Here is a 14,175-nt window from a genome sequence, read left to right on the forward strand (position 1 = left end):
ACATCACTGGGATGCTGCGGCTAACCTGCTATTCATAAGCAATACACTAAAAGCTAATAAGGGGCAGGATGTGTTCACTTCCCAGACAGAACTGAAACGATGCAGCATTGTCCCGTAAGATCAAAGATACGAGACTACTTTTCTTAATTCAAGCTTGAATATTCAATTCAAAAGATTGCAGACGTAAAAATTAAAAAAAAAAAAAAAATCTATTCTTAAATCATTTTTGGAAATGAATGAAAGATGGGGCTGCCACATAAACTTTGTGATCTTTTAGCAAAGCAGTTCAAGCAGTTTGAACTTACAGTATTTTTTAGAGGATAAAAGGATACGATCCATTAACAATATAAAATGCACTGTATGCTGGTGGTTTGCACGGTCAGCTAACAGCACATGTGTCAAACTCGAGGCCTGTAGAAAAAAATCTGTGGCTGGCAAACCAGGTTAGACTCAATTAATTTTGGCCCATGCAGCTCTAGCTGTGATATGCCAGCTTAACAACTTAAACAATTTCATCTGCAAGAATGCAATCTCTGTTTTGTAAAAGTATAGTTTGTCCTCAAAATGGACATGAAATTATTACATTTTTCTGTGCAACCTGTTTCACTCGCTTGCTTTGCTGTATGACATTATGTAAACTACACGACCATTTCTTTTCTAAAATTACATTTCCCTGTGACAAAGTGGTCAGGCATGAACTCATTTACCACTTGTCCCTTAACCACATTGATAATTTATTCCTTGTTATTTTACAGTCAACCATAATGCTTTAATTTAGACATTGCTAGTGTAACTTTGCTTAACATACTATCCCGGGTTTGTTTGTGGTAGCAGTAGTTACATCCATCACATCCATGCATGCATCCATGTTTTTTAAAGCAAATACTATTAACCATCAGGTCATTTGAATTTTCTCCTGTTCACAGGCAAATGTCTGGTAAATGATGTTTTTTTATGTTGCTTTGGTTATACTTACCATGTTTGTCCATTTATTCAGGTCCTATATTTAAACCAGGTGTGTGGGAAGGGCCGCCCCAGTACTTCCTGTTTATATAGGGTCACGAGGTCATTGATTGGATCACTGGGTGTAACCAAGTGAAGGTTTTTTAATTTGTATAGCATTGTTTATTTTCTTTAAAGTAGCCTTTTGAGTTGTACTGTATGCAGTGTTTTACTTTTCAAACCATTTAGCAGAGTAAATGAGTTTGTCAGTTTCATGCGTAATCTTATTCCTGTTCTTTGTTTAGACTCGTATTGTTCGGTCTGACCTATTTTTTTCTCAATGGTAGAGACTAATGAGGTTCAGGTGTGTGTAAAGTCCTATATACAGCAAATGGGATTTTTGCCTACCAGGATGGTTGTTTTATGGTAGAATGGAGATGCCAGAAATAAAGTACACTTAAAAGAAACTTGACTAGTATGCTGATGCTGTCCACTTCTCACCTTCCTTGCTGTTTGTTACCACACAGTGGTTATGTTCAGGCCTGTACAACAGGCTTTTGTGAGTTAGCTGTATGGTTGTCTATATTTTTTAAATTTTTGTTGACTGGCTGAGGGGGTTTATGCCTACAAATCTATACAAGATAGTTTCCAATTAAAATAAATAAATAAACAGGACATGCACTTTCCAATAAATAAAAGGAATGTGATTCCTTCTCTGGTAAATTCATCCCACAGTCCAAGAAAGTGCAAGAAACAACCTGTCCAAGGAGTCCAGTGTGAGATGGGATAGTAGATTGAAACATTTAAGATTATATACAATTACTTGTTTCAACTCTCACAAAATAAAAAAATAAAAATATTGAGTTCATTTTGTCAAATAGTATGAAAGAAAGGATAAATTAGGCTATGCCTTAGGGTGGTCCTGCAACGGGAATAATGAGTTGCTAGCCCAGAACCCTAGATAAACATTTAAACATTTAAAATAAAAAACCCAAATGAGTGAATGAATCTAAAGCACAGCTGTGCACCTGACAAATGGTAAGCAACTTCCTGCTTCCAAGCCAAAAGTGCACTTCATGATGAAGCAGTCACTTGAAAATAGAGGAGGTCAAAACCAGTTTTCTTTACAACCCAAATAAAACCAACCTGGAAGCCTTTAAAAGAGAAAGGTTCATTGTGCATCATGACTCATCCAGTGGCATGTGGCCACGGTGACCACTTTTTAATCTGTAATTACCTAATGGTCTTCCTGTCCACAAGGGCGTCCAAATGAGACCCGTTTTAGTGGGCATCTCACCAAATCGCTTTACCCAGCCAGAAAAGTTCAACTAATGTTGCATAATGTCCATCCAATTCTGTTTCTTTGGATTTAAAAAAAATACTGTGTCGCTCATCAAAACAAGTTAAAAGCTTTACTATCTCTAAAAGATTTAACCTGATGAAAGTGTCATGATAAGTCACAAGTTGAATCTTACCTTTCCCATTCTCCACGTCCTGTGAGGCAATCACAAAGCCAAAGCCTTCTCCTGGCTTTCTCCTCAGCTCCACTTCAATTCCTCGATGCCGCCGAGTTCGTTCACCGCTCTGCTTCTCCAGCACTGGAACGCCGGCAGCTTCATCCTCCAGGCCCGTGTTAATCCAGTCTTTGGGCTCCATAGTGAGGGTTACTGGAATGGACTCCAAGAAACTCGTGCTCTGGATTAGCGAGGAACGTGCTGGAGAGGGAGGTGTGCCGACAGAGGTCCGGGGCACTTGCAGTGCTTCTGGGAGCACAGAGGAATTGTCAGGTGGAGGAGGGGGACGGAGCAGAGGTGGAGGGAGTCTCCGGATAGTTCCAGGGGAGACAGCTGAATGATAGACTCCTGATAAGGAGAGTGAGAGAATAAAACCGAAACAAATAAAAACAAAGAGAATACATTTTGTTAACGACTCACTAAAAAGTAGAGCTTCTTATTTTATTAATTACTGGAGACACCACATATAACAAAAAAGGGGCTTTTTAAAAAATTTAAATAGCCCTAGAGGATAGTTTGTCCAGCAAAGTGCACTGAAACACCACCGTTATGCTCAATGTGATGCAGCAAATGTTACAGAGTAGCATCGCTGCTGAGTAGGCATTTTAAGGAATAAAGGAAAATCTACACATTAATCACCAAATAATTTCCTCGTCAGTATGACTTCAAAATAAGCTTGTTCCTGACAAATGATCGTGTCATTCATGTTCATCATGTCTGTTAGCAAATAGGCAGCTAATTTGCCAGTAGAGAGGCAATTATTCCCAACTATTCCACTGGTACAGTTGAGTTATTTCATTTCAACAGTATGCAGGGGTATTAAAAAAGAATGAAACAACTAATGTGGGGAAATTATCTAATCTAAAGAACCGAGTCTACCTGCAGGTCTGAACAGAAAATTTGGGTAAGCAGTAAAAATGGACGGAAAAAGTGAATGCATAAATGGTTAAAGCAGATATTAACAGGACAAGTGGAATTTATAGTAATAAGACAACTGTCTTATAACTATAAATCATAAATGGTGAGTTAAAGTAAAACTTTTGAACATGCCAGGTGGTAAAAATGAACGTTCTTGAGACCTGACAGAGCTACAGAGGAATGTCAGGAGGGAGAGGCTGAGAACCGCTGATGGAGCAGATTGCAAAGTAAACATCAGAACAACAGCTGCTCAATCTGAATTCCACAAAACCAACAAACATTTTAATTGGTTGGTCAGATGCAAAGGTGGAACTTTAAAAAGTTCCCATCTTTTATTCTACTGCAACGAACATGCACATTATGTGCGCACATTACTAAGCTGGCAAAGCAGTTTTTTGGTTCTAGTTCTTATGCAAGTCAGGGTTGCAGGAGAGCTCAACCTTATTAAAAAAAAAATCACCGAATATCAAATGATTGTGAATTATTTACCTCCTCTGTAAACCAGTAAGATGACTTCTCCCCGTTTGGCGTGCTCCTGGATAATTGTTTGTACCTGAGAACAAACATTAAAAGTATTAAGTTCTGAAATTGTTTCAAAATTTTTAATCATGCAAAGTCATTTCTGATTATTCAAACTTAAGGGGTGTGAGGAAAAAATAAGCTAAAATGTTGGAAACCACTCTTTTTACGCACTGTATTATCTTCATCGGTTTATGTTTCATCTCCCTGGTTTTCTTTCCACTTTTTCTCCTTTACCTGTGTAAAGCTAAGGCTCTGGACGTCAGCTCCGTTGATTTTGACAACAGCGTCCCCTGGCTGCAGGGAGTTGCACTGCTTCCTGTCCCAAACTCGATTTACTAAAGCAATAGTGCCTCCTGGACCGCCAGCCGTCATGCTGAAGCCCAGGCCTCTGTCTCCTTCAGTCTGGCCCAAGGCCACTGGCACCAGCTCCCCTCCACTGAAAGCTCCAAGTCCACTGCCTACACTCATTGCCCCAGGTGAGGACATGCTGCTGGGACTTGCAGTGGGGCTGGTGTTGCCCTGGAAACCATTAAAGCCACGGTGTTGCGGGCTGTCTGGGGTTGGAGGTCTGAGATGGGAGGTCTGTGGTCTGAATAGGTGGGGATGAGTGCTGCGGGGACCACCGGGGGAAGAGGAGGGCCTTCCTGGGGACTGAGGCAGGGGTAGCCGGGACCCCGACAGGGTGGACAGGTCACTCTCAGACGACTTGGATGTTCCATAAAGTAAAGGATGACGAGGTGTCGCGAGTGAGTTATTGTTGTGATTACGGATCATTGATGCCCTGATGAAGAAGAGAAAGGAGAGTTAAAATCAATACTAAATGCCTCTGTGTTCAGAGACAGTATCATACTAAAACATGTAGGGATGCAGTATCTGCCATTTAGTTTTTAGAAATAATGTCCATCTCTGAAATCCAATTTTCGCTCATCACAACATGGCAGATAGATTAACAACTCCGCAAACCGTAGTGAAGCTTGATCTAAAATGCTTCCTTTTTTCGACTGGCAAGATGATTACCTGACTGATCACTGAAAATTTTGTTGCACTGAGGCTAATTATAGCCTCAGTATCCTGTTTTTAGCTGGTAGGAACCCCATGTGGTTGTCATCTATTTCAAGGTTTGACATACTGTGGGTTCAGAGATGCTCTTCTGCATACTTTGATTGTAATAATTGGTTATTTGAGTTACTGTTGCAGTGTGGCCATTCTCCTCTCAAGTCAACAAGGCATTTTCTCCCAGAGAACTACTGGGACAACGGATATTTTCCTTTCTTTTTTTTTCTCAGAGTATTCTCTGTAACCCCAACCGATGGTTGTGTGTAGATTAGCAGTTTCTGAAATACTCAGACAAGCCCGTCTGGCATAAATAGCCATGCCATGTTCAAAGTCACTTAAATCACCTTTCCATTCTGAATCACGGTGTCAGTTTAAACAGGTATTCTTGGCCATGTCTATATGCCTAAATGCGCTTATTTGCTGATCAGATAATGGCCAGTTGAACATGTGTATCTAATAAAGTGGCCTGTAGGTGTATATGTCAAGATAACCCATAAAACTGTACTCCATGAATCATAAAGGGGAAAATTTGATTTATGGTTGGCACCTTGACTCCAGACTGATGGTGAACTTGCTGAGCTAGCTACGCCCACACAGCGGTGGACAGTTAAATTTCCCAAGGGGCTACAAGAAAAACTGGAAGGACTTCCCCAATGAGCTCATAGATAGATCAAATTATACTCAAATTACACAAATTAAAAGAGAATTAATCATTTAATATCTCTAGGTATGCATTTATTTTTGCATTTAAGTTATTACCTGTGTGAACCAATCGCAGAAACAACTTCACTGTCACTTTGGCTTGCCATTGTTGGGTCGAGTGACTGCAGCCTGGCTAAACTTCTGTGGGAGCGAGGTGGGCGAACAGGGGACGAAGAGACGGCATTGCTCACACTGGAGCGTCTGTAAGGGGGCAGGTGTCTGGAGGTGACAGACATGGCATTTCCATTTGTGTCCAGAGTCACGCCAGGCTCCATGTACCTCCCATCACCGTGAACCCCATTAAAGTGCTGCGTGTGGGGTGAGGGTGCTGGTAGGCGAGGTAGTTGGTGAAGAGATTGAGGTTGGGTGGTGGTGGGTGGTAGGATGGGGTCCACACTGTCCAGTAACCTCGAGTGCTTTGGATAACCATCCGGGTTGTAGAGCATTGGATACCCTCTTCTAACTTCTACATCCACGCTGTGGCCTACAGACACCACCTTGAGCATCTCTACAACCTCTTTGTGAGACATTCCCAACACACAGACGTCATTGATGTACACCAGGATGTCCGCTAATAAACCACAAACAAAAGGACAGGGATACAAAAATAATTATCACAAATTTCTTAACTTAACAACAGATTCTTTCTGTTAAACTGTTCTCACTTCTGTTATATTTTTTGAAAAATCCATCTACCAAACTACCATCCAAATGTTAATTCAATATTAATTAGAAAATTGCTTATTATCAACTAGTCTGTGCATTCAAAGCACTCTTTTGATCTGTTTTAATCTCAAATAATTCAAAACTAACAGATTATAATTTGTTGATTGTTGCATTGTTTTCTGAAATTGTGTGTGTTTGTGCTTGCAGATGCAAAGCACAAACACACATAGCTAATGTACTCATATTTATTTGGCACTTTTCTAGTTTTACTGACTCCTCAAAGCCCTTTGAACTACAAGTCACACAATAACTGTTTTCTATGCACTTCAATCACCAGTTAACTCAAAATGTGTGGAGAAAACCCACTGCAAGTACTCTGGAGTGGATTAAACATGCAAACTCTGCACAGAATTAAACCATGAACCATCTTGATGTGAGGCAACAGTGCGGTTCATCCCACTACAACCACACTGTTTCACATCCCGTGTCTGTGTCAAGGCACCATCTCTCAAGGCACCTTCTGACCTCTGTATGACCTCTGTTCCTTATGCGGACCATATATGATCATATCTACACTGTTTTACTATTACGCTCTTTTGAGATTCTCCCGTGACCCTGCAAGGACCAGCGGTTTTGTGTCCCTGCGGGACGCTGGGTGAATGCATGTGAACACAGGCAGTTCTCATGACAGTGTGCTGATGAACTCTGTCACCACTGTCCCGTGAAAAATACACGCAGACATGACATGTCTGTCACGATTCCCTCAAACCACCATTTTACTTGATTTGACCGACACTGCTGGACCTAAAAATCTTTAAATCTAAAAATCTTTATCAGTAGTTATGGGTTAAATGTGACACCAAACAACCGCAGTGTACAAAAATTTTTATCACCCGTACAACAGTATAAAAATATTCATATTGCAGTCTAACTAAGCAAAATTTAGGTTATTTTTGCAGCTGAAAAATGTCAGAATGGGTCAAATTTGACCCGAGCAGTATGTAAGGGTTAACCCTTCTTACTAGTTTCATATGCTTAAGTGTGGAGCGTTTGTAAATGGAATACACACTGTGTATTTTGTATGTGTGTAGACTAATCCGACCACATAATCCTCCTAAACCAGCCTATTAACAGATATGAACTAGATCAGTCCCTGCAGAGACAGCCTGTGCCCCGGCTTTCTAGAGTGCAAATACCATGCCTAGTGCATTTGCATGAGTGTGTCTGCAACCAGCATGTGCAGTGGTGTTTATGCATGACGGCCAGATTAGAGTGTGCTAGCCCTGAAGATTAAGAACTGATCACTCACTTTCTGTGGAATATTTTATAGTGAAACCCACAGAAATTCTGACAGAAAGAACAAAAATAAGAAAAAGACACTTACACACTACCAACTGCAAAACTGTAGCAGTCATGACCATGATACATATAATCTTTTACCTGTCTTAAGAGTGGAGGGTCCACTTTCTGTCACACTGTACACCTGCAGAAACTCTCTCGGCCTGCTTCCCCCCACAATATTGAAACCAAACCCTCTGGGGCCTTTGATCAAGTGTGTGTGCACAGGGAAACCCCTGAGGTCCCCAGGCTCGTCCGTGAACCCTGCGAGTTAGCGATAAAGGCGGAAAAGAGAGGATGGGTTAATAACGATGCTTACCTCCAAGAAAAAGTCATAATAGTCCTTAAGGAAAGAAATTAAAAAATATGCCAACAGGGTGGAATCATAGAAGAGACTGAACACCGTCCTGCATGTTTACATACAATTCAGTGCTTAGAACTGACAGGTCTTACGAATAAGGCAAAAGAGAGAGAGCTGTAACACTGCAAACCAATCAGCAGATGGGCTTTTAACAAAATGCTACACAAACCAAAGCATATGGTTGGACGATTGCATTAAAAGCAGAATCCATTACAGACGACCACCTTAAAATGGAAACATAATCCATTAGGTCGACCCAGCTCTCTACAGTAATCCAGGTCTTTATTTACTATTTACTGTTGCATCAAGAAATCTGTGCTATTACAGACTGCGCCTTTCCTTTCATGTTTGTTCTTAATTCAATCCTGCCCTAATTGTGGGGACAGAAGCAGCAATCATTTCCAGCTGTAAACATGTAAATGTTTGTACCAGATTGTGCAGAAATCCTATCAGGTACATCTGATCATAATGAATGTTATATCACCTTCTGCTGGTGAGAAAAGTGTACTGCACTTTGTCGAGTCACAGTGTGGCAACAGAGCGTTTCCAATCATGACAAACAGCCATCTGCAACTAGATTACGCCTCTAAACAACAAATGATGTGGCCAAATCATGAAATCAAGTTGCCAGTCACATGTCATACACGTGTCAACCCTGCCAGTCCCAGCAGCGAGTCTGGCTCTTCGCCAGCAGCTCTGAGCTTTAGGCCTTAATCACTTACACGTCTCAGTTCAGCTAAAAGCTCATTCCATCTCATTTGGCTCTAACAAGCTGGCTGTGTCTGTTTCTTCCCTTTTTGACAAATATATAGCTTCATTTAGACTGTTCAACAGTTAAATCGCTTGCCAGTGTTTTAATAATTACACGGAATTCGAGTGAAACGTAGAGAGAAAGAGACGAATGCAAACGAAAGATGCTCACAGTCGTTTTTGTAGAGGTTTTCCCTGCTTGAGGCTCGATGACTCTGCCAGCTGGTCCTCTTTGGGTTGCGTCTTGGAGAGACAAAGTTGGAAAAGAAATGAAAGCCACCCTCTTTAGAAACATAACAGCATTGGATACAATATGACAGTGCTGGAATTTATTAGACTTTTGTTGAACAATAGAAACGCCTGCCTCTGCAAACAATGCAACTTTCTCTGCCATCTTTTTCCAGCGTGCTAAAAGGAGGCATTGAGCAAATTGAGAAAAATCACATATTCACTTTTTAGAATGAAATGAAAATGATAGACAGACAGACTCAGGTTTCTGACTTTTTTAAATGCATATTTTTAATATGCATATATTAAAAATATGCATAATATATTTATTTTAAAAAACTTTAGTCTATTTATAAGAGTAGATATCTCTTCTATTGTTATCTCAGGTGCAGCATTTTTGCTGTGAATATGGAAGCCTTGACCTCCTATTGTTCAGATCTTTTTACGAGGGGCAGCCAATCAATAATCGAATAGAGAATGACTTGATTGATCTGAATTAGGAATTGTGCAAAAGCCACTGTAACAGAGTCCAAGAATCAAAAGAATTATCATAGAGAAGACCAGCAAGGAAATACAGCCAGACAGTAAATCTCATTAATAAAAATAACGTACATGTTGAATTAATTAAATATTTCTACGTCAGTGATTAGGTTCGGATTAGGAGTAGATGGGTGGGGTTCGGCCATGTTAAGCTGGTAAGTGCATGCAACCCAGCTATTGCTGGGGTTTAAAAAAAGAAGCCAGCCTTGCTGTTGTTCTGTATTTCCTGGCTTTAGCTTCATAATAAGCTGGCAGATAGAATGGTGTTATTGATCTTCTTGTCTAAAGCCTTATTCACACAGGACTTATTATCTGAAGACCTCTAGTCATTTGTAATAATTGCTCAAGAAGTCTGAGATCAAAATCTCATACAAATCTACAGGATCCATAATTTGAAAAGTTAATATTTGTACCACAGATAACCTTTTTATGGTGAATCCCAGAGGTGCTGTGGTGTTATTTATATTTTATTTGTATGAAATTATCTTTAACTTCTGCCTATTTGGAAAGACTTTTCTGTTCTCCACACCTTGCTTGTGCATCTCTGCTGTCAGAGTTGTGACTGTTACAAATTAAGGAGGGTTAGTGTCACTATACAGCATAAAGACCGATAGAAATTTTATATCCTCTTGCAGAAGAACAAGGATGATGAGGAGATGGATAACCGCAATGACAGGAATCGGTAATGAACATTTTGCTGTCTTTCAACAGACTTGGCTGTTATTATGTGGCAGCCTATTATTATTAATCTTAGTCCTGTAGCTGCTGACCACAGATGTCAGTAAATTCAAGTAAAACACAGACTTCACTGATCCTGTGCGAACGTGCTGCACAAAATACAGACGTGGGGGGCGGGTAATTTCTAAATCACAAGATCCCCTTTGAATAATAATCCCATGTGAATAGAAGTTAAATCTCAAAACGTGAATAAGCCTGTTCCCTGAAATGTTGGACTATTCATTTAATAGATTTATGGCAACACTTACTCTATGTAAACTGACTCTCCTGGGTCACTGAAGGCCTGCTCCCAGTGATCGGGCATCACGCCTCTCACTCTGGCACCACTCCTGCTGCTGATGATGCCGTTTTCTATGACGTGACCATCGCCTCCGCTACTGGATGCTCGTGTGCGACCGGGAGACCGGTGACCAAGAGGGATGCTGCTGCTAACACCCGCAGAGCCTCCTGTAATTACAGTCAGAATCACTTTTATTGTCACGTGCACATGCAGGATTTTTTTTTTTTATGACAGAGAAGAAATACTTAACACTGATATATTATTGAACGGATGTGGCAGGTAAAAAGTTTCTCCTGCAAGCTGTAATGACCTTATTCTGGCATTTCCACTGGGGGCTGTCAGGCAAAAAGACCTGAGGTCAGCATCTCAGCTGTCTTTGTCCTTTCTCTAAGGAGGAAGAATATGTGACTATGCATGCCACACTAGCAGTAGATGAAAAATAAGCATATTTTCTTTCCTAGCTGTCCTTGTAGCTGTCCTTCAGTTCTGAGCTCCAGCATGGATTTAAGAGACGTCAGCCCTAACACTGGGAGTCCTGCTGCACGCGACAAGTGATGCTGGACCCATCCACCCACGCATCGTCACTTCAAAAGATGACTCAGCAGAGGTCAGGGTGTTGGACGGCTCTCTCAAACTCCAACCTGCCTGCATCCTGCACCGGTCCGGACTGCCTGCTGCAATACCTGACTGCTTGGAGCACGTTTCTGGATAGCTGTCTGCCTGATTTTCTCACCTCCCACACTGCCTGCCTCTCTCTTATCTTCTGTCCCATTCTGGCTCCCTGCCTTCACCCTTCTTAACACTCAGCCACCCTACCTGCCACCTCCACCCCCTACGCTGCTGCCGTGCTCCCTTTCTCTAATATTTAATCTTACACTCACCTTCTGTTCAGCTCCTGTGTACTAGTTTCATGTTGCCTTCACTTCTTTGTGCCTGCAGTCTATTCAAGTATATAATTTTGCAGTATTTGTATTTCACTCACGCTTATTCACCACAATTCAAAGGGTAATATTGTTTATAATTTATATTTTTTACTCTTTGTAGCTTGTTATCATTTGAAGGTGTATGGCTGGAGGCCCTTGTCATTTCCTTTTAATCATGAAAGCACAAAAATATCTGTATATGTGATCATTTCCTGTCTTGATCGCTGTATCTTGCAAAGCTTTTGCACATTTTTGCTTCAACTTGTGGTTATTTTGCATCTCTTATGGTCACTGTGTGTCTTTATGGTCATTTACATTTATTTCTCATTATTCCTAGACTTTTTTGGAAGCTATTCTAGTCTCTCTGGAATATATAATAGAGCACAGAAACCTCTGAGTGTTCGGGCTCTTCGTGCCTCCCAGGTTGGCTCAGTAAATGTAGGTCCATATGAAAAATCACCCATGGTCTGAATGAGAACTACTTCCAAATGTTCTCTCGCCACAAGGGGTCGCCACAGCAGGTAGCTCCAGATGTTTTTGATTTGGCAGAAAACCAAAGAGAATTTGCGTCCCCATCTGGACTCGAACCAGTGCCCTTTTATTTTCCAAGCGAATGTGTTAACCACTACAAATTTGGAGGCATCTTCATAACAACTGAATAAATATTCTTGTATTTTTATGATCTAATACCCACACTGAGTCCCAGGTAAAGGATATCTGCACTAGGACTCAAAAAAAAAAAAGGAGTACCTCACAAGTCGAAGCATTATTAGTAACAAGCTGCTTCTACTTTAAGTGCATTTCGCTGATGATGCTTTTATTTAAATATGTTTTTGAAAGTAAGCTCTTTGCATTAGTCTTTTCTCTCACTGGTGATTAATGAGCCTTTTAAGCCTTCTCTTTAAACGAGATAGTATTTTGGTCACAACTGCCACAAAAACCTACAATGACCGTATGTTTGGGGAGCCCAATGACTCGAGTCGAACAATGCTGCTTTCTTGTCGCATGATTTGCTAGTTTTCGTCCCTCACCTCTGTGTGTGCACACTTGTCTGCTTCCCTCTTTGCCTGCTTGACCCAAGGCAGCTTGACCTTCCCTTGGAGGTGATCCAGCAATCGATGAGGCCACAGCCCAACTGAGATTTTAGAGCATACTAATCATGCTAATGATTGATTAATTTGGGCATTGGAGACTGGAGCTATTGATAGAGAGACGACGCAGTATTAAGCTGCTGAATACTTTGCAGTTCTGAGAAGATACATTTTCCCACTGCTGATATGCTATATAAATAACTCAATATAACTGATAACTTCAATGCTTCATTTATGATTACTTAGATGCAGACGAACATTTATTGCTCTGCCAGCACCGGCCATAGTTTAGCTCAGCGACACTTGCCCGAGTCTCCCTCGTTGTGTATGCCTTCTGGTGCAGCCTTTTCCAAGTTGCTGAGCGATTTGCTGCGTGTGCGGAAGTTTCTGAGCAGGTTGCGGTGTTCCTGGTAGGTGATGGGGGGGCTCTCTGCACTAACGTGAACGGGCCGAGGTGTGCCGTAGTAATTCCCTGCGACGGAGAAAAGCAGAAGAGAGACACCCTTTCTTAATCAATTGAGATGCAATGAAAAAGTTAAATGTTATAATGAAATAAACTGAGATATTGGGATTAATGTACATTATGGGGCCATTCAAATCCACTGGCATTAATTTGAAGATCATTAATTTCACAAAGCCTATATGAACAGTTCAAACATGATATGAATTCATGAGATAAATAAATTGCACGATTATGCACATATATACCTCATATGACATATGCATGTACACACCTTTGTTATGTATCCCCTGAGATCATAAACTACATTCTTAGAATGAGCCATCTGCTCCAACTCCTAAAGCAGAAATGAAATTACCTCCACCCCTCCATTCGGCTCGTGGAGATCCAAATGGGCTGAGGGAAACATTAGATTAGTGAACTCAGCAGCAAGGTCACCAGCCGTCACCGTTTACTGCGCTTTCTGCAGGCGATTGGACGAACAACGCTGCCGACACTCCAGACTGCTTTGCTGTAGCAATATGTCCGTCAATGTCACATGCAAGGCAGGTGAGGATGGCATTTATTGCTCCCATTAAACTCTTATAAATTATGGATGTTAATGTATGGAGGCTTTTTAATCAGAGGCAGCACTCTGACCCTTACAAAAGGAGGAGTCTGTGGGGAAGATACAAGCTGAGTATCACCAGCTTTCATGAATAAGCACCAAGAATTAGCCTTTGAAGCCTCCTTGTATTTACCTTACACATCGCCACTGTTAGAGGCACAATAAGGGAAGAGGGTGACAAAAGTCTTCCAGTGTTTTCTTGCTGAGAAGTAAATGTGAAGACCGATATGACATGGGTTTGATAAATGCACACTTAATGTGAGCCAGGAGACATTTAGCTGAGCTAAGCATAAAGAATGGAAATAGGCTCATGTCAAAAAAACAGAACTTAAGCAACAAATCAGAGCACCTATAAATTTACAAGATAAATCTCAGTTGTGCAACATGGACAGAAGGTAAAATGTAAAGATGACAAGTTGTCTCATGGTGTTTTTTTCTGTTAACTGTTTAACTTTTGGCTCTTTTACTTGATCTCTGGTCACGTCGTTTCCTTTTTTGGATTCATGCAGCTTTCACTTGTGCGGCACCTTTTGATGCTT

General features: G+C 41.0%; 1 protein-coding gene across 6 annotated transcripts in view; it reads right to left on the bottom strand.

The window, feature by feature from the left end:
- Positions 1 to 14,175, bottom strand: part of magixb (MAGI family member, X-linked b) — a 50,185-nt gene that overhangs the window by 11,000 nt on the left and 25,010 nt on the right. For all 6 annotated transcript variants that reach the window (XM_004546372.3, XM_004546370.3, XM_004546371.3 and 3 more), the window contains exons 5-12: positions 12,877 to 13,041; positions 10,524 to 10,722; positions 8,942 to 9,012; positions 7,761 to 7,922; positions 5,712 to 6,225; positions 4,131 to 4,677; positions 3,864 to 3,927; positions 2,418 to 2,804 (exon numbers count right to left, since the gene is read on the bottom strand). In XM_004546372.3, the coding sequence (XP_004546429.3) occupies positions 2,418 to 2,804; positions 3,864 to 3,927; positions 4,131 to 4,677; positions 5,712 to 6,225; positions 7,761 to 7,922; positions 8,942 to 9,012; positions 10,524 to 10,722; positions 12,877 to 13,041 (2,109 nt within the window). The remainder of the gene's footprint in view (positions 1 to 2,417; positions 2,805 to 3,863; positions 3,928 to 4,130; positions 4,678 to 5,711; positions 6,226 to 7,760; positions 7,923 to 8,941; positions 9,013 to 10,523; positions 10,723 to 12,876; positions 13,042 to 14,175) is intronic.

This window comes from Maylandia zebra, linkage group LG20 (genome assembly GCF_041146795.1).
Source record: "Maylandia zebra isolate NMK-2024a linkage group LG20, Mzebra_GT3a, whole genome shotgun sequence".
Taxonomy (NCBI): Eukaryota; Metazoa; Chordata; class Actinopteri; order Cichliformes; family Cichlidae; genus Maylandia; species Maylandia zebra.